The following is a 25,304-nucleotide window of genomic DNA, read 5'->3' on the forward strand; positions in this document are numbered from 1 at the left end:
TGATGGTAGCCTTTGTTACTTTGGTCCCAGCTCTCTGCAGGTCATTCACTAGGTCCCCGTGTGGTTCTGGGATTTTGCTCACAGTTCTTGTGATCATTTTGACCCCACGGGTGAGATCTTCGTAGAGCCCCAGATCGAGGAGATTATCAGTGGTCTTGTATGTCTTCCATTTTCTAATAATTGCTCCCACAGTTGATTTCTTCACACCAAGCTGCTTACCTATTGCAGATTCAGTCTTCCCAGCCTGGTGCAGGTCTACAATTTTGTTTCTGGTGTCCTTTGACAGCTGTTTGGTCTTGGCCATGGTGGAGTTTGGAGTTGGACTGTTTGAGGTTGTGGACAGGTGTCTTTTATACTGATAACGAGTTCAAACAGATGTCATTAATACAGGTAACGAGTGGAGGACAGAGGAGCCTCTTAAAGAAGAAGTTACAGGTCTGTGAGAGCCAGAAATCTTGCTTGTTTGTAGGTGACCAAATACTTATTTTACCGAGGAATTTACCAATAAATTCTTTAAAAATCCTACAATGTGATTTTCTGGATTTTTTTTTTCTCATTTTGTCTCTCATAGTTGAGGTATACCTATGATGAAAATTACAGGCCTCTCTCATCTTTTTAAGTGGGAGAATTTGCACAATTGGTGGCTGACTAAATACTTTTTTGCCCCACTGTATATATGTATATATTCTTTTTTTTCCCTCTTCTTCTTCATCTTCTTATTTTGTTTGGCCTCTGGTCCCCAGTAGGCTGTGACATCCAGGTCTGTATCTAGTGAGGTGCAGTTGTAATAAGGGTGGGTGGATGTGGGATGGGGCTTGTGTCTCCCCGCTGTCTCCCTGAGCTATCGCTTCCAAATCCACTTGCCCTGGCTGGTTCTGGCTTGCATGCCTCGCTTTTTTAATAAAAATAAATTAATAAAAAAATAAATAAACACATATACTGGGTAAGAGTGCTGTGTGGGTGGGCTGGGTCTCTGGCCTGGGCTGCACCATACGTCTCACTGTTTTAATGCATCACAAAGCTGAGACATATACATAACACAAGAGGAAAAGAAGGGATAAAAAAAAATAAATAAAAAAAAAAAAAAACACACATATACAGGGTAAGTGGGCCATGTGGGTAGGGCGGGTCCCTGACCTGGGCTGCACTACACGTCTCACTTTTTTAATGCATCACAAACTAGCCGAGACATATACACATCTGCACGTTAAAACATAATTAAATAAATAAATAATAAAATAAATGTAAAAAATAAGTAAATAAAAGATATATAAACGTGGCATGTAGGTGGTGGCCAGGGATGGCTTTTGTGTTTGGTGAGATGGCTGGGGGGTTAGGGTTGTGGCGTGAAATGGGCTGGGGATTTAATTTTATGTTAGTTACTGTAGCCACGGTGGGATCGGAGGCAAGCATACACATACACACACGCGCGCATGCACACGCACACACACACACACACACACTCACAGACATATGAATGCAAATACAGGAGCTAATCAGAACGGACTTGTAATGTTGGCTATCAGTATATATGTTTGTGTCTCCAAGTGATTCTATATTTGGCACATGTAAATATTGTCACCTTCTTTACCTAGTGGTTTTTTTTTTCTTATACGTAATAGGTTTCATGCATGGGATTCTGTATTTGTCACATGCAAACTTTGTCACATTCTTTACTTGCATAATAAAAAATTAAAAAAAGGGAATGAAATCTTAATGTTCGGATTGTTTGAGGAAACAGCAAGGGCTCTTTGTCTTTTCGCTGTGGCAGGGGTGCGACTTTCAGCCATTCTTAAACATAATACTACATATAAGCCATATATAAACTAATTTTCTTGAAGAATTCACAGAATTGCTATTTATTTGAGCAACATCGGCTCACCAATGTTATGGGTTTGGGACGAGACTAATTTGGGGAAACCTGTTGGAAAACAGTTTTTACAATTTAATTTAGAAATCACACAGTTTAAGGTTTAAGTGAGTCTTTTCAATACAGTTAATAAAATTCATACAACAAATACAATTAAAAAAACAACAACTCATTCTTGGATTCAGCATCTGGCCATTTAATTTTGATAGATTCTATATACAACTATTACTTTATTGAACTTCAAGAACAAATCATCCATTTCCAAAGCAAACAACATATTAATTTTAATATTATTAATTTAAAGCAGCAACCATTTTTTGCTAATTTAACTTCCTTCCATTAAAAAAAATCCTGAAGGAAGGGTTGTAGTAGTTTTTGTGGTAAAAATAAAACTGTAGGAAGCGTATGACCTGAAAAAAATTAAACTTTTTGCTGTCTGTGAAGTCTGAGAATGAGCCGTTTGATTTGCCTCCTTTTCCTCTTCACTGTCCTCTGTGAAAACCAGCCATTCAGGTCCATGCTGCGATGGAAAGTTTGTGGTGGGTCCTAAAACAATGAATAAGAAAAGAAAAAAAAAAAAATTAAAGAAAAAAAATCCCCTTTAGAATGAAACAGATGGTCATCAAAATACCTTGAGGAAGCTCTCCACATACTGCAGAAGGAAGATGCCACAGTCTGTGTAATTATCCTGTTTTGGGACGAGGGGACTCCATCCATCCATCACTCCATTTCCAAAACTCTGTTCAGAGCCCATTTTGACCTTCCATTCCTCTTGCAAGTACCTTGGATTTACGGAAAATACGTGGCTAGAATGGCAACGTTGTCTTGCATTCATTGATCATACATTTTTTTTTTTTTTGGTGAAGTATTAAATTAATCACACTGTTTTTATATGCCACCCAGGTAAATAACTAGTCGGCTAACATGCATGAGGTTTGCTCGGTTTGGGAGCAGATTTCCATTTGTGTGTCAGCAACGAGTCCTTGGAATTGATTTAAACAAATGATTCTTTCTAGCATACAAACGTCTCCACTGAGATTTGAATGTGGTCCAGTGAAGGACTCTGCTTTCTGCGCTGCCAAGCTCCCCCTTGAGGAAAACAGCAATTTGTCTCATAGGAAACAGTCATTAATTGGCGACATTTGCTGCCTAATGCAGGATACAGAAGTACAAGAGAAAATGTGTGCTCGCTATTAACGCACAGGTGCAAAAGTAATCAAGCACTTGAAACAAAAGAAGATAATTACTCTTGGAGTATCTGCACCACTGATGATCTTCCACTGCAGGTGAGGGAGTCCATGATGAGTATGCACGGCCTGCAAACACAGAGTCCATCAAATGACTGGGTACAATGGAGCATTTCATCGACTTGTTACTGCCATCTAGTGACAGGTAAAAGGAAAACATGGAAAACTCACTGTTTAGAGACATTACTGTGACTGTTAAGGACAGATCTGTTCTTGACCGTCTGTAGTTCAGAAATAGAAAAGACTAGTTGGTTCACTCTCTACTGATTTGTTACTGAAGTAGAAAGTGATTAACTCACATTACCTGATCATCATCTTCAGACTCGTCATCTGAAAGGAGGCAGAATTTGTCTGTGGGAGAGAAACATACTACACATAACGAGGCATACTTACAGAAAATAATTTTCACTCATCCCTCAGTTAAAGGGAAAAAAATGTAAGTATGAAAGTGTTTTTTGGGTTTTGTTTTTTTTTGCGTCAAACTGGTCATAATTGACAGTGAAAACATTTATAATGTTACAAAAGATTACAAATAAGTGCTGTTATAATTTAAGAATTCTTTAAAAAAAGTATCATGGTTCCCACTAAAATATTAAGCAGCACAACTGTCTTTAACAATCGGATTTTTCACTCTGACACGACGGATGACGTTACCAAACTGTAGGTTTTTAACTGAATCCAATATTAGGAGTATATTTTAATTGACTTTTTTTTTTTTTTTTTTTTTTACCTCATCTCTCATTCGATATTTTCAGATATACACACACATATACATACATACACAGTGGGTACGGAAAGTATTCAGACCCCCTTAAATTTTTCACTCTTTTTTTATATTGCAGCCATTTGCTAAAATCATTTAAGTTCATTTTTTTTTTCCTCAATGTACACACAGCACCCCATATTGACAGAAAAACACAGAATTGTTGACATTTTTGCAGATTTATTCAAACAGAAAAACTGAAATATCACATGGCCCTAAGTATTCAGACCCTTTGCTCAGTATTTAGTAGAAGCACCCTTTTGATCTAATACAGCCATGATTAGATGCAACAAGTTTTTCACACCTGGATTTGGGGATCCTCTGCCATTCCTCCTTGCAGATCCTCTCCAGTTCTGTCAGGTTGGATGGTAAACGTTGGTGGACAGCCATTTTTAGGTCTCTCCAGAGATGCTCAATTGGGTTTAAGTCAGGGCTCTGGCTGGGCCATTCGAGAACAGTCACGGAGTTGTTGTGAAGCCACTCCTTCGTTATTTTAGCTGTGTGCTTAGGGTCATTGTCTTGTTGGAAGGTAAACCTTCAGCCCAGTCTGAGGTCCTGAGCACTCTGGAGAAGGTTTTCGTCCAGGATATCCCTGTACTTGGCCGCATTCATCTTTCCCTCGATTGCAACCAGTCGTCCTGTCCCTGCAGCTGAAAAACACCCCCACAGCATGATGCTGCCACCACCATGCTTCACTGTTGGGACTGTATTGGACAGGTGATGAGCAGTGCCTGGTTTTCTCTACACATACCGCTTAGAATTAAGGCCAAAAAGTTCTCTCTTGGTCTCATCAGACCAGAGAATCTTATTTCTCACCATCTTGGAGTCCTCCATGCGGGCTTTCATGTGTCTTGCACTGAGGAGAGGCTTCAGTCGGGCCACTCTGCCATAAAGCCCCGACTGGTGGAGGGCTGCAGTGATGGTTGACTTTCTACAACTTTCTCCCATCTCCCGACTGCATCTCTGGAGCTCAGCCACAGTGATCTTTGGGTTCTTCTTTACCTCTCTCACCAAGGCTCTTCTCCCCCGATAGCTCAGTTTGGCCGGACGGCCAGCTCTAGGAAGGGTTCTGGTCGTCCCAAACGTCTTCCGTTTAAGGATTATGGAGGCCACTGTGCTCTTAGGAACCTTAAGTGCAGCAGAATTGTTTTTGTAACCTTGGCCAGATCTGTGCCTTGCCACAACTCTGTCTCTGAGCTCTTCAGGCAGTTCCTTTGACCTCATGATTCTCATTTGCTCTGACATGCACTGTGAGCTGTAAGGTCTTATATAGACAGGTGTGTGGCTTTCCTAATCAAGTCCAATCAGTATAATCAAACATAGCTGGACTCAAATGAAGGTGTAGAACCATCTCAAGGATGATCAGAAGAAATGGACAGCACCTGAGTTAAATATATGAGAGTCACAGCAAAGGGTCTGAATACTTAGGACCATGTGATATTTCAGTTTTTCTTTTTTAATAAATCTGCAAAAATGTCAACAATTCTGTGTTTTTCTGTCAATATGGGGTGCTGTGTGTACATTAATGAGGGAAAAAAAATGAACTTAAATGATTTTAGCAAATGGCTGCAATATAACAAATAGTGAAAAATTTAAGGGGGTCTGAATACTTTCCGTACCCACTAATATATATAATAAAAAAAAATAATAAAAAAATAAATAAATAAAATGTATGCATGTATGTATGTGTGTGTGTGTGTGTGTGTGTGTGTGTGTGTGTGTGTATGTATATAAAACTTGAAACATTAAAAAGTATGCATCAAATGCTCTCAAAACACTTTAACTTGTATTAAGTATTTGAAAGTATAGCCACAAAACATATCGTGATTATTATGGCCTACAGACTTCCATCATCCCTAGTTTTTATAAACTAAAAGTAAAAGTCAACAGTATGACATAGCTTAACTTGTAGTTTGGATTTGCATGTTTTCTCACTCAAAAAGAGCAGAAGCAAAATAATCTAACAGATTTGTCCTTTATCAACATCACCATTTTGCTCTGGCACCACATCGGTTTTCTAAATTACCTATGGATTGACTCCATCTGGAGAGCTGCTTTGGGGATTCTGGAGAGTAGAAGAGGGACATGGGATTGAGTGGAGATTGATTGCAAAGATACTCCACTGAATACCTTCGCCCATTGAGGTGAAGATCCAAACCACTGGTCTGCGAAATCTTGCCAGGAAAACAGATGACAGCCAGGTACCAGTGAGCCCTTAGGAGACATTGCACAAGAGGGGCTCTTATTAAGACATGCTCTTTACTTTACCTAACCTACACAACCTGAAAGTCTGCAAGAACGTTTTTAAATGATCAGCAAAGATGCAGGACATGCAGCTTTGTTAAGAGACTCACATTTGATTAATCGGGACAAATATAAAGTCCTTCTCAAAAAGGTTGATGCCCCTGGTCCACGTTTTCACCCGACTGTGCCGGCGCTCTTGAATGCTGCAATACAGTGCAGTGTTAATACCCAATATATTTATGTACTTTTTTTACAAGACCGTATTCTATACATACGATAAATCTGTAGTTCCTGGAAGCCTTCTATGATCTTTCTGAGTGAGGCGCTTGAAGAAGAAAGAGCTGAACACATGGTACTTGGAGGCATCTTCCTTTTCCTGCTGCTCACAGACCAAATACCTGGCCAAAAAACAAGACGCATGTCATTACAGTGCCAATGAACTGAAGTAGATAGCCACAATCTTAATAACTTTAACCTTAGATAGAAGTCTATTATCACATCGTTTAGGAATTCTCCTTCCTCAAGACAGTTGAGGTCATCCTCTGTGATGGTTATACCTCCTTTGGCTGGAGGAGGTGGGTACACAACCAGTCTGCAAAGAGATGGTGAGAAGAGCTCTTCTAGATGATAATAATCACAATAACTGATCAGCTCACTTTAGGTCAGTCAACTGACTTTTTGATATCCTGTTTGGGTGATGAAGGGAGCGCTATCAAATCGTCCTCATCACTGTCTGAGAGACTGAGGGCTGCAATTTCCCATCGATGAGGATCAGGAGAGGCCGAAAATGGCACCAAGCCATGCTAAACATTGAGAGAAAGAGCTAAACAACTGAAAAACATGTTAAAGGCAGATTTATTTTGCTCCATTACATAATTGGTGCTCAAAGATTTAGATTTGATTGATTCTGTGGTAATATGAAAGGAAAAGGAAAAGGGAAAGGGAAAGAAAAATAAAAGGGAAGGAAAATGGAAAGGGGAAGTAAAAGGAAAGGGAAAAGGAAAAGAAAGAAAAGGGAGAAAGGAAGGGGAAGCGAAAGGAAATGAAAAATATAAGAGCAAGGACAAGAAAAGGAAAAAAATAAAAAGAAAAGGGAAAATGGAAGTAAAAGGACATGAAAGTAAAAGGAGAGAAAATAGAAAAAAGGAAAGGGAAATGGAAAAGGAAGAAAAAGGACAAGAATAGGACAAAGTAAAAGAACAGGAAAAAAGGAAAGGAAAGGACAAGTTTGAAAAACCTGACTCATGACAGGAAGTTCATCCTCTTCAAGCTGAAGCAAAGCACAATGAAAGGACATCAAAAAATTAAATAAATACAAAGTAAGATGACTGAGCAGCACTTGTCATTTTTAAGTTTAAGTCTTGGTGCACAAAGTCACTTAGTTTTAAACAGAAAATTGCACCTTTAATCACCATAATAAATAGTCATTTACATTTATTTGATCTTGGCTAATGCAAAGACATTCAAAACCACAAGATGGTTGTGGTGACAAACATATTTTAACTGCAAGCCTTGACCCACCTCCTGTTTTTGGGCACACTGATGTGTCTTCAGTCTGTTACTGGCTTCTTCAAATGACAACTTAGCTGGAAAACAGCTGATTTTATTACGCTTGCCCATCTCTGTGAATATTTCCTCAAGTATGATTTGCTCTGAGAGTGTGAGCTCTTTCTCAAAGATAAGGACAACGTATTTCTCATCATCTAAGGACACAACAGAAACCATTTTACATGATTTAACTCTCAAAGCAAGAACATCAGTCACACTTCATCACGTGTCGACTGCTGTAAAGTTTGTATTTGCGACTCACCCTGTTCTGGCAGTCACACCACATTTTGGAATCATCTTCAAACATGTCAAGCTGGACCTGTAGATGAAGACACGTCTCAGGAGTCGTCTGTAGAAACAGGGCTGGCAACTTCTGCTCGGTGCACCATTCACAACTCATCAAATCTGATGCTTCTATTCGTTCTGATAGTAAAAAAGGAAGAGAAAATGTAGTATTTTTAACATCATTACATTCATCACACATCTGGAATGATCGCAGTTACTAAAATGGGTTTTTAGCATATGTTGAAAAATTAAAGGAAAAGTTCACCCAAAAATGTACACACCCTCAGGTCATTTGAAATGTAGATGAGTTTGTTTCTTCATCGGAAAAGATTTAAAGAAATTTAGCATTACATCACTTGCTCACCAATAGATCCTCTGCAGTGAATGGGTGCCGTCAGAATGAGCGTTAAAACAGCTGATTAAAACATCACAATAATCCACAAGTAATCATGAATTTGGCTCCAGTACATTAATTAATGTTAAGTGAAAATCTGCGCGTTTGTAAGAAACAAATCCATCAAGATGTTTTTAACATCAAACCCTTGCTTCTGGCTAAAATACAGATCCTCTATCCATAAAATCTTTTTCCAGTAAAAAATAAAAAAATAAAAATAAAATAAAAAGTTGTTGTCTGAATAAGGAGAGAAATATGCACAGATCAAGCAATGATTACAATCAAAAACAGTTTTAAATAAATATGCTGGTAGATTTTAATGTAAGAGGACAACAGGGCATGGACTTTTTCCACTGCAGGAAGCTTTTGTTATGGACTCATATTTTGGCCAGAAGTGATTTTTAGCTCTCATTCTGACGGCACCCATTCACTGCAGAGGATCTATTGGTGATCAAATGAAGCAATGCTAAATTTCTCCAAACCTGTTCTAATGAAGAAACAAACTCCTCTTCAACATTGTGGATTAGATTTTCAGAAACTTTTGTTTTTGGGTGAATTATTAACCATATTCCAAATGTTAAATCTTGAGGAATCAGTTGTGAGCGTCTGAAAGCCTGCTGTTTGAAAATGTGCACATGCTTTACCTTTATTTGCAATCTCAATGTCATCCACTGTAAACTGTAAATGAAAAACAGACAGTATATCGGAGTATATCAGGTGCTGAATAATGCATTATGAATTCAGTAAACCTGTAATTAATATTTACGGTGCACTGGGCGGTCAGAGCGTCAGATCTTCTGAAATTCTTCGTCAACATTCCAATTTTAAAACATCTGATGTTGAGTGCAAGACTGTTTAGCCTCTCTGCAGCCCGTCTCTTTGGGCTTTTTGGCAATATGGTCTTTTTGGCAATCGGATTTTTCACTCTGACACGACGGATGACGTTACCAAACTGTAGGGAAAAAAAATGGCATCAGTTTTTAACTGAATCCAATATTATGAGTATATTTTAATTTACTTTTTTTTTTTTTTTTTTTTAACCTCATCTCTCATTCGATATTTTCGCAGAAGCGTTTTTTTCGGAGAGGTGTCATCACAGTTCTTAAATGTTGTTTTCTTCTGACACACGAATAAATCTATTAGAGACAATGAGACAAAAGAAAAGGTTTAGCCTTGTAAAGCCTGACATATGAAATAATAGTCAGAAAAACATACACATACATATATATATATATATATATATAAATAATAGTATGATACAGTCAGAATAGCAAGCTCACACTCAAGGAGGAAAACAAATTTTACTCAGAGGCAGAAAATGAGCAAAAAAGTACAACCTGAAGGGGGATATATTTGTAATTTTACTAAAAGGTCTTTTACTTGCTAAAAATGTATAAACCACCTAATCTTATGACACAAAGCTTTTTTTATTGATCTGTGGTAGTGCTTTTTTTATTTTATTTTATTTTTTTGCTTTTTTTAACTTTGTGCAAGTTACCGGTGTCAGCAGCAAATGAAAAAAGATCTTCATATTTGGTGTCCAGCTCATTTCTGGTTTCCTTTCCTCATTACTTGACAACACATCTGCACAGATATGATACAGTTTGAATTACCAAAACAAACAGCCAAATGGGGGAATATTATAGCCAATGACTTGCCTATTAGAATACATAAAACGGCCTTACCTACTGAAGGATTGTTGGTAAGATGTCTCCTACATAGACAAAGAGTCAATAGTCACTTTATTCCATTTCCATTAGCCAATCAATGCATTTCATTACCTTGACCATGTTTAGTGGTTTCAAACCTTGTGTCACTCCTCCAGGTGGACTGCAGAGCGTAGCTGAAGCGTTTGAATGGTTGTTCAAAACATCGAGGTTCAGCCTTGCTTTCAGTTTTGACCTCGGAGTCAGACTGGCCGCTAAAATAAACATATATGGAATTAATTCAATAATTTGTCAGGTTTAATCAATGTTTGTTATTTGAAACTCGTTCCGAAAACACGCACGGCAGTATCGGTCGCATTCCGAGCAGCTGGAGTCCGGCGGCGTTTCTCTTCAGCGGTTTGATTTTCGAAATGTTTTTTCGATGTTGGCCGAATGAACGAACCTTTTCCAAAACAGAAATCGCACAGTTCGCAATGGCTAGAGTAAATAAGTAGCTAACTTTCATAAAATAACGTAACATTTCGTTTTTGGCCCTGTGGCTTCAATGATTCGCCAGACAACGTCAACTGGCAAACAGTAACTAATAAAGTTTTAGTAGTTTTCTACCACTCACCATTTTAGAGTTAGCCCTCTGACCAACAATTAAAAAACATCTCAAGCTTTACGTAACGTAAATCCATCAGCTGATAGTTGGCAGGTGCTTTGTAGCAGAGGGAATTTTGATTCAGTGAATCGGAGCTTTGGCGGCAAGGTTATGAGAGATTCATTGAATCATTTACTTGATTCATTTTGAATCTTTTTTCACGGCGACAAGCATCCTTTATTTTCTTTATACAAATCTGTTAAGGGACTACAGTTTAACCATTAAACGTTTTTTTCAGAAAATAAACAAAATCAGAAGATAGAAATAATAATAAGTAAAGAAACAAAAGTATTATTATTTACAAATAGCCTATTAAATTAACACATTTCACAGCTTTTTCTTTTCAAACTTAATATTGTTTATAGAAACCAAAAACAGTCGTCTGTTTCCTCAGTATTTACATTTATACTAAATTTAGCCCACACTGGAGTCTGGAATGCCATTGGCTACTATTCAGTGAGGCCAGAGTATGGAAGCTCGCGAGAATCATTTGTTAACTTTAATGATTCGTTCAAAACCTAAACAGCTCAAAACACGGATTCGCGTCCTCAACGAAGTATACAGGTTTGTTCACATCAGACAGGTGTCGACCATCTGCTATATAGCATCAGAGAGTGAGCGTTTATCATCTGTGAGGTCAGCGACCTCTGAAGTCTCTTGTTTTGCACAGCTACTCACTCTGTGCGTGACCTGGTTCCTCTGATCTGGTTTTAGGGTTGGCTGACTTTAGAATTGAAGGCAACAGGTGGTAAGTGCAATGGTTTGTTGTAGGCCTACTCTTGCAAAGTACAGTATTATTGCTACTGGTTATCAGCAGTTTCTCGGTTTCCCATCAACAGATGTGCAGAAGTTTGGTGGATCTGCTGAGGCATCTCTCTAGAGCTCACTAAAAGAAAATGTTCATATTTGAAATATTGTTGGGTGAATCTCAAGAAGAAATGTCCAGGGGCCAGCTGTTCAAAGGTAAGCCATTAGATTGGATCAAATCTTGAAAATGGGTTGTTCAAAAGAAAAAAAGGGATTCTGAATTCGGATTAGATCACAAAATGCAATCTTGGTTTTGATCTTGTGTTGTTCACAACGTTTTAGTAAGATTGGGATACTTTTGAATAAATTAAAAAAAAGTGATTATTCTGATCCCAGCAGAAGGGTGGATTTCAGGAACAAAAATGTAATAACTTTAAAACTGGTCCAAAAAATACAACATTTGTAGCATGTAATATATCCCCAAATAGCTGTCAATGTCAAACAAAAATATTATATTTAATTTAAAGTTTTTAATCACTGATTGATTGTAAACTACATTGGCACAATCATCAGAGATGGACCAGTCAGAAGTAGTTATTTGTGTAAATGCAATGCAAAACTAGAATGCAAAACATTGGATTAAACTTTTTGAACAACTGGCCCCAGGTCATAAAAGAAAAAAAAAAAATCCAAACTATATATTTCATTAAGATTGATTGCATTGACACATTATTTGAATTAAATTCTGAACATGTTTGTATGCCATAACATTTTACTAATCCTTTAATATGCAGTTTTATGAAATGCATGGTCAAAATCTTTTCACAAATGTTTATTTACTCAAAACAATTTATGCAACACAATTATGGCCATACTGAGACAATACAAGATGAATCAGGTTCTCAACACAGAGAGAAGTAGATTCAAACCAATGACCTCTAGCATATCTGTTTAATTTGATCAGGGCCTTTTACAAATCTGATATGACTTACAGTTAAGAATGCACAGCCCATATGCTATTTAATAGCTGAGCGAAATAAATACGAAACAAAACACACAAATGCAGCAACACTAGCAGCAAACGTCAGTTCAATTTGACATGACATCATCTGATCAGTAGTATCACGTTTGATCGCGACTAAAATAAAATGTACACAGTAACAATGCGTACTGTCCCTCATGCTCAATGGTGTTGTGAACACTAGTTGAATATGACGGTAATACCACTTTCCATTCATTTGGTGAGTTTCTATTTAGCAGTCTATGAGGTGTAAGAATAATGTCACAATCAAGCACAACAGAAAAATATGATTTTCAAACAATCACTCATCAGTTGTCAATGTATAACATTCACATGCTCCCTGGGTATACGCAAAACAACCTGTGCCATAAGTTACTGTTGTCTCACACATTTTAAAGCCTCGCTGACATATTTTCATGTCATCTTTTTTTTGTTTGTTTGTTTTATTTACCCTGTCACTGGCTCATTCACATTTAAAAGTATAAAAGTCCTCTCTACAGCTCAGCATTTATTTCCATCATGTCACTGACAAACCTGACATCAATATCTTTGCAGATATAAAAGATTCGTAATGTATTACTGGGATTCTTCCTGATAAGTGTCTGCTGTTTTTAATCATTTAATGGGATAGTTCATCTAAAAATGAAATTCTGTCATTATTTACTCACCTTTGTGCCGTTCCAAACATGTGTGATATTTTGGATGTACAATGAATGGAAACCAAAGCTTTCAAGCTTCAACAAGGATACAAAAACAATCTTACAAGTGTATGATAACTTGGTGTGATACAGACTGAAATGAAAGTTATTCACTGAAAATCTTGACATCTTCTCTAGCTCTTGTTGGTGCTTTCATTAGAATTTCATCAACTCAATGATCGCCTGGTTACAGGTGTACTTTAAGTTTGTAAGAAGCTCTAAGACTTGGAATATAGTGTATGAATTGTATGGACCATGTTTATGGTTCATTTGTGTCCTTTTTCAAGCTTGAAATCTTCAGTCCCTATTTTCTGCAGTCATATGGAAATGAGCAACCTTCTTCGTTTGTTCCATGAAAGAAAGTCAGGTTTGGAACAACATGAGGGTAAGAAATTGATAACATAATCGTCATTTCTGTGTGAACTATCTCTTCAAAAGTGTGCAGTCAGTGAGAGAGGCAGACTGAAGCTGGAGACACAGATGGATGGCATGATTCTGATCATTTCATACTGAATGGAGCCGAGACAGACCTCAAAGAAAACGTATGAAAATCTCACAACAAATAACTGCATTCCAGGCGACCTTTTTCTTCATTTTCTTTTTCTTTAAAAACGTCTTTCCCATCACAATATTTACATTTTTTTTCAGTCTGTTGTGCTACCCACAATCTATGATGCCTTTTCTTTTGTTCATTCTCTGTCGTTATGTAAAACATGCTGTGGCGGCTAGGATGTGTCGTTGTTGGTGCTACTGTCTGGATGGGGGTGAGGACGGCGAGTGTTTGTTGATACCTATGTAGTGCATAAACCAGCGTCGGAGGACAAAGAGATAGAGTATATATGGTGAGCCCATACATTTGTAGGAAACTGAGAGGATATTAACAGCGTGCGATAGAGGGGAGTCATTCGAAGTGGTGGGGAGAGGAAATGGTGAAGGGGCACGATGATGTGGAAGAGGAGGATGCTCAGTATTCGTCCTGGTCCAAGTGGGCCTGCTCATCTATTTCATCATCTTCTGGTGGTGCAAAGCCATCCTGTAGAAAAAAATCACAGTATTTAAACCCTGCATTCAACACTGCACTGTAACATTTTGTATATTCCGGTAATTATAATGTACTTTTGTATTTGTCCATTATGGTTCCTGAAGAGCGTGTCATTAGACTAGTTTTCTTAATTTTAGGTCACAATTTCATAGTGGCAACATCAGTAGCAACAATATCCAGTGCTGGGTAGTAACTGATTACATGTAATCTGGATTACGTAATTCGAGTACAAAAATAAAGTACTTGTAATTGGAGTATATTACATTTTAAAATGAGCATAATCCGATTACAGTTCCTTTTTCATGGATTACATATTCACACAATGGCAGTAAATTATTCATAATTTATTGATTCTCTCTAATTCTTTTGTCCTCTTTCAAATTTTAATTTCTAAACCTTCTACTGTGTGTACCATTCAGCTTTGACTATATTCACAAACTAATAATTTCAAGGAATATATTTTCTTTCTCTTTGTTTTTTTTAATATTAATATGGTATGTTTAATAAGTTTGATTAAAAAAAATAAATAAAAGTAATCAGAATACATTATCTAATATGAGTAACCTAGATTACATTACTAACTACAGTTTTCATCATGTAATTAGTAACTGACTACAATTTGTAAGTAATCTACCCAGCACTTACAATAACATTAAGATTAGAGTCATTTCATGTCCATTTCAAATCATTCATTCTTATTCTGAGGCCTCAACTTGCCATATATTCATATAGAGTTATCAGTAGATTTTGCTGCATTTCAATTCAGCTTAGAATTTGAATGACGCTCAAAATTTGACTTCCAAGATGGCGATGACTAATGAGCATAATACAAAGAACTCTAAGGAAATTGACTCTTGTTGAGTCATGGTGCCATCTTGATGTGTATCTGAAATGGGGAATTTTAACTCTGGTATTTCCATCTCCGACTGGTGGTGTGGTCACATTTGGAAAATTTCACAAGAAAAAAAAAAAAGATGAATTATCTATTGTCAGTAGTGTTGCGACATATGAAGCACAATAGGGCTGCCACTAATGACTAATTTATCGATTAATCTAAACGATTAATTTCCCACAAAAAAATCTACAATTTACTAAATATTTTATTAAATCAAATGAAATCCAAATTTCTATTAAATCCTTTTTTTTAAAGCAAAAGTAAAGTGCAACAGAGTGCAAGTAGCAAGTGTCTATCTCACAGTCCAAATCACTGAAATCAAAGTTCAGTATTATAGTTTAAGAATGACAATATATCCACGTGTTCTAGTCTACTAATAATAAAATTATAATCAAAAAACACTTTTTAAAGGAGTATTTACCAGAATTTATTTAGGTGAAAAATGTAAATGTGCAGTATTTCTGAAAAATACATTTTTTTATATATAAAATCAATTAATTGGAGATGCTTTTGATTATTAAAAGAAAGAGTATAGAAAATGAAAATGGAAAAAAAAACTGAATTTGGAAATAAAACTGATTTCATAGGGTCCTATAATTATAATTTGTTTTTTGTTGTGGTAATAAAAATAGATGTAAGTGAACAATAGCGTTTAAAATGACTTAAAATACATATATAATAGCAATGATGCAATAATAATTAGTTCAAACAAAGTACCAAAAGCAAGAAATCATATGGTTTTATTGAACGAAACTGTTAAAATACATAAAGTATTAAACAATAGAGCTAATGTACATTACGCATAACAACAAAGGCCTGCAGGGAGCGCCGACGGCCTGATGATTATTTTTACACATTACTGCGCGATCTAATCCTTGTTTAATATTGACCAAGAACCATTTAATTTAAATGTCCACTTAATCTTTAATATTTGGCCATTTCTTTAGGACAGAAATGCTATAGCCACTGTAATTAAATGAATATGTGGACATCAAAACTTGTAAACTCAAAGTAAGGGTTTGAGCTTTTATTTTGAAATCGCGATGTATTCTCCTGTGTTTGTGTAGATTTATAAATTATTTACCTTACAAATCTGATGAAATGGCGCACATTGCGTTCCCAGATGAACGTTATAATAAACCCAAACTCACAACAACATGCAGAGATGGAGTTTGAGACGCTCCACACATGTAAATGATAACAGTTTCTGTGGAGCCGCTGTGTGACGCACGAACGTAACCTACACGCATGTAAATAATTAAAGCGCATATACTGTATTAGAACTGCATCGCATATAATTATTTAATTAAATCGTAGCTTTTGTGAATTCACAATTATGCTTAATTATGATTTTTAAATGGGTTTAATATATCATGCAGCCTTGGAAAATAGTCTAAAAATGTGTTTTATGGATTCTCATCCGTGAAACGCGCCACTTCTGGTATTTTGCCGGTTAGTCGACGCGAGCAAAATGAAGTCGATGATTTTTAAAAATCGACTAGTCGACTAAAATCGACGAATCGCGACAGCCCTAAAGCACAACTCACACAGAAGTCACCTTTTAAATCAAGCAAAATCTGCATGACCCACTTGGATTTCATATGCAAAAATTCACAGAACAATGGTCACTTGTACAGCAGATACAAATTGATATCGCAATTATAAAACAACCTGACAGATATATCAGTCAAAAAAAAAAAGTCATTGGCAGTACCTCTGTGGCATACAGAATGTCAATTATCCTACTGATAATGGGGTTGTTTTCAGTCTCATGTTCTTGACAGATCAGTTCGATGTCTCGAAGTTTGCTGAAGTAGAAATCTCTCTCCTTCTCCAGACCATCTACGGTTAACTTCAGCTCCATCAACTTAAAAAAAACAAAACAAAGCAAAAGACAAAGAACAAAATGTAAGATACTACTCCTCAGAACATAACCATTCCTTAATGGGAAAAAGTCAATATGCTTATTATGATAAGACACTCTATTATCCAGACATGGAAGAACACCACTTTCTTTATATTCAATTTATACAATCTCCAGTCGAAAGTATTCCAAGGTAGAGTAAGTCTTCCTTACCCTCCCGGGGACTCTACCTGTTGATTAAGCTCCATGATTTCAGCATCACTTCCCCCATTTCGGGCATGTGTGGGGTTCTTCCTTATAGTGGTGGTCACCCTCTGTGGTGTGGGCATGTTTTTAGGTACTGTTGGCGATGTTCTCTGAGGCCCTGAAATTGGAGATGTTTTGCATTTAGTTACATTAAATGGGATCTGTTCAGTAAATGTACAAACTAATCCATGCAATTTTTATTTTTATTTATTTTTTTCATTTTTATCAGCTTCTTTAAACGCATTTAGCTCTGTTCCATACCATAGTGGGCCAAAATGGACTCTCATAAGTGACTGATCTGAAACGTCCCACAAACAGCAGTCTTCATGAGAGTTCAAATAACAGTCAATTCTGAATTCTGTCTGCCAACAGTTATTTTAATTTTATTTTTTTTAGGAATCTTACTAAATTGTATTTTGGAATTGCCTTCATATATACAGTGCATAAACAATACCTAGTTTTGGCCAGAATTACATAAAATAATTTTGCTGCCCAATCTTTTGACCATCCTCAAGAGTGAGCATATGATGCCTTTAAAGAAATAGTTCACCCAAAAATGAAAACTTGTTGAAAATGTACTCACCCTCACACAATACATGGTGTAGATAAGTTTGTTTCTTCGTCGGAACAGATTTGGAATAATTTAATATCACATCAAAATCCACTGACATATTTGTATGACACTGTTTTTGCTTGTAAACTAAGCTTATGCATATTTCTCTCCTGATTCAGACGAGACAACTTTTTCACTGGAGAAAGCAATATTATGGATAGAAGACCTAGCCGAAAGCAATGGTTTGAAGTTAAAAACATCTTAATTATTAATTTGTTTACTACAAACATTTCACAAGACATTCATTTTTAGAATGTCAGGTTTTGATGTTTTTATCTGCTGTTTGGACCCTCTTTCTGACGGCACCCATTCATTGCACAGGATCCATTGGTGAGCAAGTGATGTATCCAAATCTGTTCTGTTGAAGAAACGAACTCACCTACATCTTAAATGGCCTGAGGACAAGCACATTTTCAGCTAACTTTCACGTTTGGGTAAACTATTCCTTTAAATGCAGTCTAAGGTGGCAGCTCACTAGGTTTTTGAACAGAGCTAATGATTGACCAAAATGAGCTTCAGAAGAGGTTCAGTAAGATCAGCCTTTAACAAGCTACAGCATGGGCTGCTTGTTACCCCATTACTTTGGTTAAGCCTGTGTGTGTGTGTGTGTGTGTGTGTGTGTGATCAAACATTAACTGTCCCAAAAGCCTGTTATCCACTTTATATCTGGCAGGTTTAACCAAAGTCAGGGAAGTGTGACGAGATGTGACTACAAAATAAATGGAGGTCACATTCCCAATCCACCCCAACGATCACAAAAGCAGTCAATTATCAGCAAATTAGGACACCACTTTTGTACCTCTCTGGAGACTCTGTTTCCAGTACTGTTAACCCTCTATTGCGCAATTTTGCCTCAGGGTAACTCTTTCCATCACTTTTCAAGCACAAAAGATGTCAATAAAGGGTTAATGAAGGGATGACTTTAAATTAAATTTCTTTTAAAGTAGTTTATTGGTAACACTACATCCTTGTGCTCAACATTATGCTCTGCCTCAAAAAGCCTTTTTTCACCTATAAAAAAATGATTTACATTTATTAGTGAATAAAATTCATTTAAAAAGAGTTAATAAATAACTAATTTGTACACTACCGATCAAAAGTTCCCACCTTAGGCTTTAAAATATCTTTTGTATTTTAAAATGTAAATTATTCCTGTTATGGCAAAGCTGAATTTCAGCAGTCATTACTCCAATCTTTAGTGTCACATGGTCCTTCAGAAATCATTCTAATATGCTAATATGCATATTTCATATTTATAAATAAAAACATACTTTTACTGACCCCAAACCTTTGAACTGTAGTGTCTTTTTCTTTTTTTTTTGCTTTAACAATGAATTTTTTTTACATAAAATTTTTTTTTTAATTTACATAACAATCAAGTGAAATTTAGTGTAAACTTAAAAGCCAGTTCTAATAGTTCCTGTAATATAAGTTTGTTTTATTTTTGTTCTACTTTGTTTTATTATTATTATGAACTTATTTCTTTCCATCACCACATAACGCTGCCTCCAATTTCTTTTTGTTTTGTTTTTGATTTTAGTATAAGGTCCATTTTTATGCAAGCAAACTGACTCAGTCATGTTTAAAACTGCTTTTATAAGGCATGCAATAGAGGGTTAAAATAAAGGCATGTTTTTTTGTAACTTATATCAGTTGACAATAACTTTAAAATGACCAATAAAGAATGGATGAATAGGGATGAATAGGACTGACCGAAGTGACACTAAGCAAGCAATGACCCTTCAGGACAGCGCGTGAGAGAACACCGTAGAACTGATTTTGGAAAACTGTTTGTTAGTACTGCACTAACAGAGCAACACAGAGCTGTTTTAATGCTGAATTCATTGTTTTCTCATTAATGAAAGCTTGGGCATGGAGTAAATCATTCTGAGGCCCATGCACGACCAGCTGCTTTGCAGAGCACGCTGCCAATCAGTAGAAGCTCAGCAATCAATGCAGCAAAGGGGCGGGAGAATCTCGAGGTTACCTGAGGGACCAGTTCTCTTGGGTTTGTGGGAAAAGTGTTCACCTGGATTTGGTGGAGGCGCCACATCTTGGCCCTGTCTAGCTTGAAGGGGATCATACTCTTTTCCGTCATAATTGGCATCAAAGAATTTTTTAAACCACTGGACGAATTCAAAGTTGTCCTGGAACTTTCCTTTCACTAATTTTTCCACTGGAATTATCTGGATAACAAAAGGAAAACAAATCATTAGATCAATATAACACTTTTATGCTAAAATCCTTTCTCATATCCTAGGAAATTTACAGAATACAAAAGCATATTTGACAAAGAACATTAGACAAGTTCACTTGTCTCAAGTAATATTTTCAGATAGCCTGACAAACGACACCAAAAACCAGCACCCTGACTGATTAGTTGATAAACAAAAATATACAAACATATAATGCATACTACATCAATATACAGTATAAGCCTAACTTTGATAACTAATTTACATTTACAACTACTTAACTAATGATCTGTTAAGCGATACCTAGGCCTGATGTTTGATATTGATGAAAGTTACTTCTCATTTTTTGTAAGAGATGTCTGTTATATTGAATATTAATTGGCTTCATACTATAGTAAATGGATGGTTCATAAAAATGAATTGACGAATGTTCAAAAAACACTGGTATAACCTAATTAATAATCACATACTATACATTATCTTTCATACCTACTGGTTGCCTTTTTTTTTGCTCAAAACATATATTTTAAAATTACAAGCAAAAATGCAGAACTTCTTTCTGGGACCTTACTGTTTGCAATGTATATGTGACAGTTTTGCTTTGTGTTTTGGCTCAGTCTCCTTAGTTGACCTAATTTCTCTTTCTATTTGATTATCATTATCTTTTCCTGTGTCCTCGTTAATTACCTCATTAGTTCCTTCTTATTTATACTCCCTGTTTACGTCTGGTGTAGTTTGTGTTATGGTTGTGTTTACTTGCCTGTTTATGTTTGGATCTACCTGTTGATATTAAGTCTTATTTTGGAACTTTGCCTTATTTATCATCATTGTCTCTACAACCATTGAGTAAGTGTAATTTTATTTATTTTTAGTACATTTTAAATAAATTTATTTTCTTTTCTTTTTTTTTACTTCTCATTGACCTTTTTTGATCAGCAATAATTACTTTTATGTAATAACATTTATGTAAAACATTTTGATTTATCATTAATGTGCTATATAAATAAACATGCCTTTAATGATATTTTTTTAACAAATGAGCTGTAAGCTTTCGTGTATATTTTCTAAATGAGTAAAGAGTAAAAGTAAAAAAAAAATAAAAAATAGTTAAAGACAAGAATAAAGTAAAACTGTGAGATGAACATAGATTTAAATATGCCAAAGGACCAACTAACTTTATCAACGTTCATCCTCTTGAAAGCTGCCTGGAGTACTTTGAAGTTATGTATAAACTCATGTTCCAGCTTCGCTTGAAATTTCACTTTCTTTAAAAGAATACACCCTGGGAACAACATGTCCATGAACTGACAATAAGCCGCCCCTGAGGACAAAGAGCGAAAGAGAACATGGATCAATAAAGCTCATTCATTGCATAAAGGGGAACAATAAAGAAAAACGTCTTTGATCAACATGCATGCATGTGATTGGTTAACCTTATTAGTGTTGAGTGCAAAGTAAATGCTTTAATTTGACTGATCACACTGGAAGAGATACAAACACAATAGCAAATATGATCAAAGGCAAAGTAAAAGCCTTTTTATTGTGAAATTAACTATAGTGTTATATAATCTATAGTGGAGCAGAAATAAGAGTATGCTATTGCCATTCATGACATAAAAGACAGAAACACTTTATGAAATAAGGCAGTATGACCCACCTGAACATAATTGTTCTATTTTGGTGTAGGTGAGCTGAAGGGAGTCGTTCACCCATGCCAACATATCATGTCGGCTCAGGTTCTCAATTGTTACTGACGTGGAGTATACATTCACTGCCATCTCCTACAAAGAAAAAAGAAGAACAAAGTCACTATGTACATAATGCGCTTCATTTTAATACTCACGGCATCTGTGACTGTGTACATATCCACTATATTGCCAAAAGTATTGGGTCACCCCCTTCTAATGAACAGGTTTGACTACTTTAGTAATTTCCATGAGTACAAATCTTAATGTTTACGCATATAATGATATTGTAGGGAATTGTGTGCTTCTAATTTTAAAGCAACAGTTTGGACAAGACCCTTTTCTGTTCTAACATGACAATGCCTCTGTGTATAAGGCAAGGTTCAAAAAGAAATGATTGATTTAGTCAGTGTGGAAGAACTTGACTGGTTTGCGGAAAGCCAAGTCCTAATCCAAGATGAACACCTCTGGTGTGACTTTAAATGCAGATCTTGAGCCAAAAACTCTTTACCAAACACTAATGACTTGTACATACGGGTACAGTCATTTTAGACACTTTCAAAACTGTTGCAACAGTGATGGAAATACAATTTTTAAATGCATGAATTATGTTTCCATCTTTGTTGCCACAGTTTTGGAAGTCCCAATACGTTTGTCCATATAGTGTATGTACAAGTCATTGGTGTTTGATAAAGAGTTTTTGGCTCAAGATCTGCATTTAAAGTCACACCAGAGGTGTTCAGCTTGGATTAGGACTTGGCTTTCTGCAGACCAGTCAAGTTCTTCCACACTGACTAAGGGTGAATCCCATTTCTCTGTCTTACCCCTTCCCCTTCGTTTTACCCCTAGCCCTTGTCCCTCAAAACCGAGTGGTAAGCGCTAGGGGTGAAAACATACCCCTATGAAATGAGACACCACTTGGTTACGGTTACGTCATCATACACCGTCGCTAGCTGGCTGCTATGTCACCAGAGCCGACAAGTGTTGATCACAAACTTTGGATCGTTTTACAAACTTGTTAAAACTGTAGACATGCATGGAGTCCTTTCAAGGCTAGTCTGCGGGACTGTTGTGCAAATCAGCAATGTAACGTTAGCGTAGCAAACTAGCGATTTTTTTTTTTTTTTTTTTTAAACGTTTCAATTAAGAACATGGTTGCAAATATATATGTACAGGACTGTCTAGAGCACAAAACAAGACTGTCGTAATTTTTAAATAAATTATTTAAGCCGAAAATACTTGATTGTTGCCGGTTGCGCAGTGTGTTCTGGGTACCCCTTGGTTTCAAGTAAGCTCGCGAAAATGCTTGGTTTTAAGGGGTATCTACCCCTTCCCCTTAGCCCTACCCCTCGATCAAAACGAGAATTGGGATAGCCCTTACTCTCACGTGAACGCGCAAAACTAAGGGGAAGGGGTAAGACAGAGAAATGGGATTCACCCTAAGACTCAATCATTTCTTTTTGAACCTTGCCTTATACAAAGAGGCATTGTCATGTTAGAATAGAAAAGGGTCCTGTCCAAACTGTTGCTTTAAAATTAGAAACACACAATTCCCTAGAATATCATTATATGCTTAAACATTAAGATTTGTACTCATGGAAATTACTAAAGTAGTCAAACCTGTTCATTAGAAGGGGGTGACCCAATACTTTTGGCAATATAGTATATATATATCATTTAAGTTTATTTACAATTTCATGTTGACAACAGGATAGCAGGTACAGATCATACACATTTTTGAATATGTGTCACTGTGTCTGGACTTAATGTGTTTCTGTTTGGTTACTCAGACATGTTCTCACTGCAGAGTAAAATTGTAATCACACTATAAATTTCAATCCTCCAAAGATAATCCATCCAGATTAAAGTGTTTCTGAGATGATGTTAACCATGCACATCTGGTGCGTCCAGCAGACCGTGTGACGGAAATCACATCTGTAAAACACACACATCTTCTACAGAGACGCAATATATGTGTATTTCACTGCATGAAGTCTGTAAAGCTCTGATTCTTGAGTACTGGGACAAAAAAAAGCTACAAAAAATGATTTTAGCTCCATGTATTGAATTGTCAGCAGGGTTGAACTTTTTTTTTTTTTTTCTTCTTTCTGGTGTTGCAAGCTAATAGTATATTATTTAAAATGTAACATTTTTACATGTTTGTTTGCGTATTTTAGAAATACAAATGTGTGTGTGGCATCATGGTTTATAATATCATATGATATTTAATGGTGTGATACATAAAATACCATATGATATTAATATTATATTACCTGATTATAATGTTTTATATAATGTTTCTTTTAAATATAGGCCACTGTACGTTTATGTTACATACAGTACTTTAATCTTAAGTTTATTAATATTCAATCTTATAATATTAACTTATAGTCAGAGAACAGGTGGTTTTATAATTTTCGAATATAATCGTTTGAATAAAATGAGCAGGTAATAAAACCAAACAGTCCTTTTGTTTTGTAATATTGTAATTCTCAGATCATACACAATTAATGTTGCTATATTAAACTAATGACAGGTACTGAATTTTTAAATTTACTTTTTTTTTTTTTTTTTTTTTTTTGTGCCTGCTGACTTTTTTTTTCTTTTTTTTCTCACACCTCAAGAATCAGTAAAAGACAAAAACTGGTTGAAAACTATTATTGGCACTCTACAAATGGTATTTTTCCTAATATATAAAAATATAGGCCTATTGTATTATTATGGGTCTGAAGAAATAATGCAGAGACTGACAGGTCACCTGCTTGTTTTACCATCAGTTGGATAAACTATGCGCGTTTTACTATGTCATGTCAATAATATTCGTTATTATTACAAACATATGCAGTAGTTTCATGTTAATTTATCATTTTCTGCAAACGACGTCTTAAACTATATTACAGTATCTTACATGATGGGAGTCACACAGGCCCTTTAACGCGCTCTGTTTATCACTGATATGGCTCTTTTTTTTTCTTTTTTCTTTTTTGAATTTACGCCAAAATGTGCACACAAATTTTGCGTTTTGCTCTATAAAACAGCACACTGGAGCCAGCAGTGATATGTAATACGCGAGAGTCCGCTGAACAAACAGTGCATTATTGTGACAGCTCTGCAGGCCCCGCAGCCGTAACGTTACATGAGCAACACCAGACACGCTCGACCCATAAACACATAATACACAGACAAAAGAGGCCACAGCGCCTATTTAATGTCATACATTATGAAGAATACCGACGAATTATAATATTTTAACAGTATTCTACTCACTGTACTTTGACTGCGTCCTTTCCAATGTTGATATTACACTGGCAGAATGCAATCCGCTGCTGTCCGCTGCTACTGTGGGTTGCCAGATATGCGCTGCTGCCTAGTTACGGGCAATAGCGCCACGCGCTCCTGCAACAAACTCGCCTTTTCTGCGCATGCGCACCGCCCCTTATTATAGACGCGTTTCTTTGTGAAGAATTGAATAACAGCAAGTAACTATCAGTTTGTATCCCTTGTGTTTCTGTTCTTAAATTATAAATAGAAAACACTGTAGCTGTACTAACATTATTTCTGATTTTGTCGAAAACATATGCTGCAATGATAACAGGATTGACAAATCCTACATTACAGGTAGGAGAAAGCTCAAAAT

At 36.2% G+C, this 25,304-nt stretch overlaps 2 protein-coding genes and 1 long non-coding RNA gene across 3 annotated transcripts; 1 reads left to right on the plus strand and 2 right to left on the minus strand.

Annotated features, from left to right (window-relative positions):
- Window positions 1–2,048: 2,048 nt before the first annotated feature.
- Window positions 2,049–10,764, minus strand: senp6b (SUMO specific peptidase 6b). Its single transcript, XM_058748830.1, has 21 exons — window positions 10,632–10,764; window positions 10,360–10,460; window positions 10,159–10,272; window positions 10,037–10,065; window positions 9,850–9,935; window positions 9,393–9,487; window positions 9,118–9,303; window positions 8,996–9,029; window positions 7,934–8,095; window positions 7,646–7,827; window positions 7,362–7,394; window positions 6,800–6,927; window positions 6,600–6,716; window positions 6,400–6,522; window positions 6,235–6,327; window positions 5,907–6,094; window positions 3,422–3,468; window positions 3,289–3,338; window positions 3,118–3,186; window positions 2,502–2,652; window positions 2,049–2,416 (listed from the first exon to the last, which is right to left on the minus strand). Exons 6-21 carry the CDS (start codon window positions 9,402–9,404, stop codon window positions 2,291–2,293), a joined length of 1,701 nt encoding a protein of 566 aa, XP_058604813.1. The 5' UTR covers window positions 9,405–9,487; window positions 9,850–9,935; window positions 10,037–10,065; window positions 10,159–10,272; window positions 10,360–10,460; window positions 10,632–10,764; the 3' UTR covers window positions 2,049–2,290.
- Window positions 10,765–11,166: 402 nt separating this feature from the next.
- LOC131522945 (uncharacterized) lies at window positions 11,167–13,669 on the plus strand. Its single transcript, XR_009266685.1, has 3 exons — window positions 11,167–11,409; window positions 11,501–11,624; window positions 13,566–13,669. It is a non-coding gene; the product is annotated as an uncharacterized LOC131522945 (long non-coding RNA).
- mapre3a (microtubule-associated protein, RP/EB family, member 3a) lies at window positions 12,225–25,060 on the minus strand. Its single transcript, XM_058748832.1, has 7 exons — window positions 24,935–25,060; window positions 21,640–21,763; window positions 21,158–21,303; window positions 19,775–19,973; window positions 17,159–17,292; window positions 16,779–16,931; window positions 12,225–14,160 (listed from the first exon to the last, which is right to left on the minus strand). Exons 2-7 carry the CDS (start codon window positions 21,758–21,760, stop codon window positions 14,092–14,094), a joined length of 822 nt encoding a protein of 273 aa, XP_058604815.1. The 5' UTR covers window positions 21,761–21,763; window positions 24,935–25,060; the 3' UTR covers window positions 12,225–14,091.
- Window positions 25,061–25,304: the final 244 nt, after the last annotated feature.

Source organism: Onychostoma macrolepis, chromosome 17, assembly GCF_012432095.1.
Source record: "Onychostoma macrolepis isolate SWU-2019 chromosome 17, ASM1243209v1, whole genome shotgun sequence".
Taxonomy (NCBI): Eukaryota; Metazoa; Chordata; class Actinopteri; order Cypriniformes; family Cyprinidae; genus Onychostoma; species Onychostoma macrolepis.

Coding starts and splice junctions, on each gene's coding strand:
- senp6b (XM_058748830.1), bottom strand. Junction 8,096..8,995: donor CATTGAGATTGCAAATAAAG/GTAAAGCATGTG, acceptor TTTTACTATCAG/AACGAATAGAAGCATCAGAT. Junction 3,187..3,288: donor CACAGTAATGTCTCTAAACA/GTGAGTTTTCCA, acceptor CTGTGTTTGCAG/GCCGTGCATACTCATCATGG.
- mapre3a (XM_058748832.1), bottom strand. CDS start 21,760: ATGGCAGTGAATGTATACTCCACGTCAGTAACAATTGAGAACCTGAGC. Junction 19,974..21,157: donor AGAGGATGAACGTTGATAAA/GTTAGTTGGTCC, acceptor TTTGTTATCCAG/ATAATTCCAGTGGAAAAATT. Junction 16,932..17,158: donor TCATGGAGCTTAATCAACAG/GTAGAGTCCCCG, acceptor GTTTTTTTTAAG/TTGATGGAGCTGAAGTTAAC.